Raw genomic sequence first — 7,212 nt, 5'->3', positions numbered from 1 at the left:
AAGATTCTGACATGAACAATAATTTTGACTGACTTGCATAGCAACTTTGATTGAGGTGGACAGTTACTATTCATAATACTTTCTCTTAGATGTCCACCATTCATGATGTCTCATTAAAAAACTTACTAGGAAAAACTCAGTGGGATAAAAACCATAGCAAAGGAAAAAAGAGTACATCATTTATTTATACGTGTTTATGCTGCCTCGTTAAAAATCTTATCAGGAAAACCCAGTAGGATAAAACCATAATAAGGAAAAAGAATACAACCACGTAAACTACCCCTCAAGTTGACATGTATAGGTCTTCCTCATAAATCTCACAAATGACGCATCCTGATATAAGTGCCTTTATGAAAAGATATGCTGCATTGTCACTCGATTGAACGTATTGAATATCAATATCTTTATTCTTTTCAAGCTCTTGGGAGTATGAGAAAAACTTCTGTGGTACATGTTTTGTTATGTTGCTTTTGACGTAACCTTTCTTTATTTGAGTGGCACATGTTGCATTGTCTTCAAATAATACTGTTGGATCTTTATTGATAGATAGCCCGCAAGTTTCTTAGATATGTTGAGTCATAGACCTTAGCCATACACATTCTCGACTTGCTTCATGGAGTGCAATAACTTCGACATGATTTGAGGAAGTGGCAACAAGTGTTAGCTTTTGTGAACGCCATGAAACAACAGTACCACCACATGTGAACATGTGTTAGCTTTATGTGGATCTGACAAATATCATGCATCTGCAAAACCAATCATCCCTTGTTTTGATCTTTTAGGATAAAATAATCCCAAATCAAATATTTCTTGAAGATAACGAAATATATGCTTAATTCTGTTCTAATATTTTCGTGTAGGAGGTGAGCTAAATCTTGCTAATAGATTAGTAGCGAAAGCTACATCTGGTCCAGTACAATTAGCAAGATGCATAAGAGCTCCTATTACACTTAAATATGATACTTCAGGACCGAGGATTTCTTCATTACCTTCGCAAGGGCGAATTGGATCCTTTTCAACATTAAGTGATCTAACAATCATTGGAGTACTTAAAAGGGTTTACTTTATCCATATTAAAGCGTTTTAAGACCTTTTGAGTATAGTTTGATTAATTCACAAATATTCACTTTGAAGGTGCTCAATCTGTAAACCAAGACAATATTTCATTTTTCCAAGGTCTTTCATTTCAAAGTATGAGTATTGCAAGGAAAAACTGAAAATCGTGTGGAGAATTATCTCCAATAAAAAGAGCAAAAATACAGAAAATGACTACTAAAATAACAAACATCATCATCATATTCGTCATATCGTGAAGATTATATTAAGAATAGTTAAGAGAAGATGAGAACTGAAAGATGAAAATACTAAGAAGGGGGAAGAGAATATGAGAAATGAATTGTATGGGTTAAGAAAAACCACATTTTATAGAGTAAAAATAAGTCGTTTATAGCCGTTAATAGTGGTGTAAAAACCCGTTGTATTACCGTTAGAAGTGAAAGAAAAATTATAATTGTATATCTCAAATGTTGTAGAAAAATAAACATATGAGAATAGTAACATGCATGCAGAAAGTTCAATGAAAAATTATTACCTGCAGGCGGCATAGCCGTCCATTTATGAGAATACAAATACGTCAAACTATTCAGTAAACCTTTTAATGGTGTATAACGATAAAATTATAAAAATTATAATACGTTGATGGCATAACCCTCCTTTGTATGAATATAAAATAATATAGTATATTTACATATCTTTCACTTGAATTAATAATGGTATAAACTTGTAGTAGGACTAGGGCTAAGACCTACTTTCTTTTGACTTTAAGGTAGATGCTTGTAATTGGATCAGAGCCAACTTTCTTTGAATTAATGAATGTAGACAATCGCAATCGCAATAGAACGTTCGTGCTGATAACGTGTTATAGAAACTAATGCAAAAATAAGAAGAAAAATTTTAGAAAGAGAAACTAGAGAGAGTTTCATTAATCTTGTGAAGGTATATAAAATGAAGAGTCTTATAACTCTATTTATAAGAAAATTTTCAGCACTATTTACGATTACTATTTACACAATAAGATTCTAACATAAACAGTAATTTTGACTGAAGTGGACAACTACTATTCATAACAAAACAAACAATTTCACAGCTCAAGTTTCAATTGACTTTTTTTTTTTTAATCAGACTTCTTAACCATGGCCATGGGTTTAGTAACTTGGTAATAGTAGTATTCAGATTTTCGATGGATCACTTATTGATATAGGACCATACAAGTTCCCATTATTTCCGGCACTATATTGGGTCATCAAAGAATTATTGGAACTATGGAACCAGAAACTTCTAAAATAAAAGAAAAGAAAAGAAAACATTGTCTAAAAAACGTTTGTATATATTCATTAAATAGCCAGATGAGATTCTAGAGCAACCAAAATGTTTATTATGGATCCGGACAAAATGGGTTCTATTCCTAGAGCCTAAAAAGAGAAACGTACAAATTGTTTTGTTGATTTAATGGTAAGACAAAATTCAAGTAAAACGTAGGAATTGTTTGAACAGGGTCTTAGTACACTGATAGAAACATCCAATAATTTTTTAAGAAGTATATACACCGTAACTATCAACTTTGGGCGACTCTTGAAGCGTTTTTTGACTTGAGAAGTCTGATAATGTTCATCCCAAGAGAACTGTAATACTTTATGTATAGAAATCAGTCCAACCGTATGAAAGTTTACAACAAGGTCGTTGATTCCATTTGCTCACAGAGAGAAAAAAAAAAAAAAAAAAAAAAAAAAAAAAAAGACGGTTGATTTTACAACAACATGAAGGGTTTGAGTGAAACAAGAAAATAGAGTGGAAATACGAAAATGAAAGTTAATTTGTTCTATAAAACTTAAAAAAAAAAAAAGAAAAGTTTAATGGATTGCATTAGTTTTGATTCTTTATACTAAAATGACCGTTGATATTAAAAAAAAAAAAAAAAAAAGGAGAATTACTTAACTTACCTTCACAAGTTTTGATTTTCACTGTTACTCTTTATTAATACTATTTTGATTAATATAATTATTTAACTAAACTGATATTAATTAAGAGAAATTCAAGCTAAAATAGCTAAAAAATTATTTTAGCTAACAACTTTTTAGACCATCTTCAAGGACCTTTCTAAATTTTAGTTAAAATCTAGCTAAAATAGAATCTCGCTAAAATGGTTAGAAGACTATTTTAGCTAACAATTTTTTGGTGAATCTCCAACCATACTCCTTATTTTAACTGAATATAGATGACTTTTAATATTTATTGAATTTAAACTATAAATAATTTTATTAAATTTAAAAAAGAGCTTTTACATTTATTACAATTGAAAGAATAAAATAATATAAAAAATAAAATAACTAGCAACTATATGCTAACTATATTTAGCTAGTGTGGAAACCATTCTCTAAAATAGCTAACCATTTAGCTAATGGTTGGAGTGGAAAAAAGTTTTAAAAAAAAAAAAAACACTATTTTGACTAAAAACATGAAATAGTTAACAGGTTAGAGTTTTGGTGTAAGGGGTAGTTTTTCTCTTTTTTTCCCTTATAATAACGACTTTTAGAAACTGTCACAATGCACAAAAGAAACTACTCAAAACTAACACTCAATAAAATATCGTTTTGAGTGCTAATAATAATAGTAATAACAACAAGAATAATAATAATAATAACTAAAAAGAAACATGGAAGTTGTAGATTCCTTAAGCAAGTTCATAACATGCCAATTATCGAGCAGTGGCCAAAAGTTGATACTTGTCTCTTTATTTTCTTTTTCTTGCCTTTGAATATTTTATAGGAGACGGTCTAAATTTCCCTAAAGTAAATTATTAGAGGAAAAAAAAATGGTGAATGCCATTTTCGCTGGACATTCAAGAGTTTGGTGCGGGTCTCCCTATGTTGTGACTTGCAAGTACTCACAAGCAACAAACGGAGCTATTGTTACAACACAAAAGGGCAACGGCTTTTCAGTAACAAGGAAAAGAAAGGACCAAATTATTTACAGATAGGAATCTGGCTATCACAAAGTACATAGAAATAGAACATGTTTCATCAGGAAAAAAAAATGTAAATTCAACAACTATGCAAAATAAAGCTAGTCAGGATTCTCCCAAAAATTACCGGAGAAAAGAAGAAAACAACAAAGCAAATATTGAACAATCAGTACAACTTAAGGACAGTTTTCTCATCCTCCAATCTCTAGCTATCTTCTTACGTTCTCGGCTCGCCGTCTGGTTCTGTACGAATTGGTTAGATTTTTTGCTGTCTTCAAAAACTCACTGCCAAAGTAAACAACATAAAAGAAATTATACGACTGCTAACGTTACCAGTTACCACTCAAAAATGCTAATTCTAAGAAGAAAAGAAAGATCGCATATAAACTACCTGAAGGGTTAGAAAGATCAAGTGTTCTGCCAACATCAGCCGATTTGAGGAACACCTTGCAAGGACCAATCTCCAAACCTAGATCACTTTGGTGATCTTTGTACACTCCATCAGTAGAATTTTCTCTTGAACCATTTTGAAGCACTGTGGAACCGGAACCATCGGAAGGATTTGCTGTTTTCTCTAAATTCCCATTCGATGTACAGTTTTCGACAGAGCTCTTAGAGAGTTGCTCTTCAGTCAGTATTACTTGTCCAAACAATATCAACTGAGGCGGCTTAGTTTCGTCCTTTGCCTTCAAGTTCTGAACCCGGTGTTCCATTTTCAGCCAGTGAGAGAAGTTCTCATTGTTTTCGGTGTAATTCAAGTTGCCACCAGGATTTGTGGGAGGGCTAATGGGATAATGTTGCTGAAAACCCATCGGAAACAGAGAAGACTGCAGTTCATTTAGGTGGAGATCCGCTGGATACGGTCCCAATCGAGAATGCCTGGCTCCCTGTATGCCTGCAGAAATGTTGTCTTGAATATAATGAAAGGGGACGCTGGAGTTTAGGAAGTTGCTGGCAAGTAATGGCATTGGAAGTTGGCTAAGCAGGGAAAGGTCTGGATTCTGCGGAAGCCGCAACTTCTTTCTTGGAGGTGAGAAGGGGGAGACAGGGATGGGCGGCATACTTGTCACGAGTTCACCCAGCCACGGATTAACACGCTTCACATTCTGGAGTAAATCGGGTTCATCCCATTCTACCTGAAAGAGGATCGTTTATATTTTTGTTACTAAAAGTGAGTGAGCCAGCATGATCAACATTAATGATCTAATTCAAAAAATAAAAAATAAATGATTTATCTCACTAGTACATGTTAGTTTCAGAAGCATATCGTCATAATTAGGCATAAGCATAAATCTAAAACCAATTCATCAAAGAAGGAAAACTTCAAATCATATGCAACAATTCAATATCAAAAAAAAAAAAAGGAAAGAAGAAAAGCTAACTTATTAATAATCTACAAAGGAAAACAAGACTAACCTGTAGAAGACCCCATGGAGAATCAGGCCAATTGGCCGGATCAGCAACATCTACAGAAGAAATGGTCCCCATGAACCAGCTTATCCGAGAAGAGTCCTCGGTTTCAATAGGCATCTTTAACCTCATTCCAGAGCACCACCGGATTTGCATTGCAGCCCTTACAGCCGAGGCTCTAACGCAAAACTCGGGAGTGCTCGCGCGCGGATAGTACTCAACCTCAAAGGGCTGCCCACTGGCTGCAAGATTTGCTGCTTCGACAACAGATTCAGCTCTCACTTTTCCCCTCGAATCCTTGTTACTAATTCTTCCCATCACTCCCCAAAACTGAGAAGAACCATAATTCCCTCTTTGTTGGTTCCAACGGCCAGGGAACTCATGTGCACCACCAATACATTTCTTAGCCCTCCTGATCCCAATAAAAATGTCCCCACTTTCCAACCTCACGAACACAACCGAATCACCAGCAACAAGCTTCTTGTGGTTCACGAAATCACTCCACCCCGTCGTCAAAAGGTGACGGCGCGGCGTCCCTCTATAGATATGCCTAAACGTATAACTTTTGCCGTGAACATCCTTGGGATTCATAAACTGAAACGGCATGGGAGCCGAGTAATCCAACGGCGGAAAGATGGTCTCCGCGCAGTAACGGGGGACCGAGAATCCTCCACCATTGTTGGAATCAGATTGTGTCAAGGTCTTGGTAAAAGACGTCATTTTCTCAGCATTCTCAGTTCCATTGTTCAACACATACCCATCATCATCAACATCAAGATCATCAGACTTCAAAGGTACCAACCTAATTTTCGCAAAGACCTCGTCTTCGGTATCCGCCATGTACCTAATGGCGGATACCTTGCAGAGAATAAAGGCAGGAATTCGAGTATTCCCAAAATCTACATCTCCTTTGGCATGTTCAGCGTGGCCCTGAGGGAAGTAGAAGACTTTAGAGTTAATGGGAGGAATTTGGACCAGTCCACCAGCAATGGCGTGCCATAACTGAGGATCCAAGCATTTCTCCCCCGTCTTCTTCATCGGTTCTGTTCCAGATTCCATCACTGTGATCATCGTGCTTGTGTGTAGACAAATACAGAATTTCAACGCTGTTTAACAGTTACGGAAAATTCATGTCAGAAACAAATTCCTTCTAAATAAAAAAACCAAAACAGAGTCAACAAATCCTCTGTTTGGTTCCCAAGAAAATTTCAACAAACAAATTATTCAAATCTCCGTTAAAAATCAAAGCAAAACCGAAAATAGCTGAATTAGAATTTTTCTCCGAAACCAAACAACCTAGAGGGAGAAAATCGAAAAATGAAAACGGAATCGGGAATTTATTACCTTTCGCCGGAAGTTGAAAAGCAGAGCGACGAACGCTAAAGCAATTCAAGACAAGAGCAACACAACAATAAGAATTTTTAGCGGAAAAGAAAACGATAAAAAAGAGAGGCCGGAGAATTTTCCTGGGAAAGTAAGAGGAAAAAGGTAATAAAAAGGGTACTGGTGGTGAAGACTGAAGAGTGGGGGTTTGAGTGTGAAAGAAAGGAAAAAGAGTTTTTTCTTTTTTTCGCTTGAAAAAGGAAAACGAGTTTGTTGGTGTATATATAGATATATATATATATATATGCATATAGAAATACAAAAACAAGCCGCACAGTGTCCGACACACAGACAGACAACATGCACCGGCAAATTTTTTATATAGAAATGGTTGAATTGAGGCGTCGTTGCCGACCTCACTGTTTGGACTGTCACTGTGAGAAACTAAAACAGATTTT

At 35.2% G+C, this 7,212-nt stretch overlaps 1 protein-coding gene across 1 annotated transcript; it reads right to left on the bottom strand.

The window, feature by feature from the left end:
• Positions 1-4,005: 4,005 nt before the first annotated feature.
• Positions 4,006-6,989, bottom strand: LOC21385162 (auxin response factor 18). Its single transcript, XM_024170685.1, has 4 exons — positions 6,776-6,989; positions 5,438-6,537; positions 4,413-5,157; positions 4,006-4,306 (listed from the first exon to the last, which is right to left on the bottom strand). The coding sequence occupies exons 2-4, from the start codon at positions 6,500-6,502 to the stop codon at positions 4,296-4,298; spliced, it is 1,821 nt and encodes a 606-aa protein (XP_024026453.1). The 5' UTR covers positions 6,503-6,537; positions 6,776-6,989; the 3' UTR covers positions 4,006-4,295.
• Positions 6,990-7,212: the final 223 nt, after the last annotated feature.

This window comes from Morus notabilis, unplaced genomic scaffold (genome assembly GCF_000414095.1).
Source record: "Morus notabilis unplaced genomic scaffold, ASM41409v2 Scaffold1910, whole genome shotgun sequence".
Taxonomy (NCBI): domain Eukaryota; kingdom Viridiplantae; phylum Streptophyta; class Magnoliopsida; order Rosales; family Moraceae; genus Morus; species Morus notabilis.
This window is presented reverse-complemented; position numbering and strand designations above follow the sequence as displayed.

Excerpts from the sequence above, each read along its gene's own strand:
- LOC21385162 (XM_024170685.1), bottom strand. The coding sequence starts at position 6,502 with ATGATCACAGTGATGGAATCTGGAACAGAACCGATGAAGAAGACGGGG. Across the intron at positions 5,158-5,437 it reads CTCCATGGGGTCTTCTACAG|GTAGAATGGGATGAACCCGA; the intron begins GTTAGTCTTGTT and ends ATCCTCTTTCAG.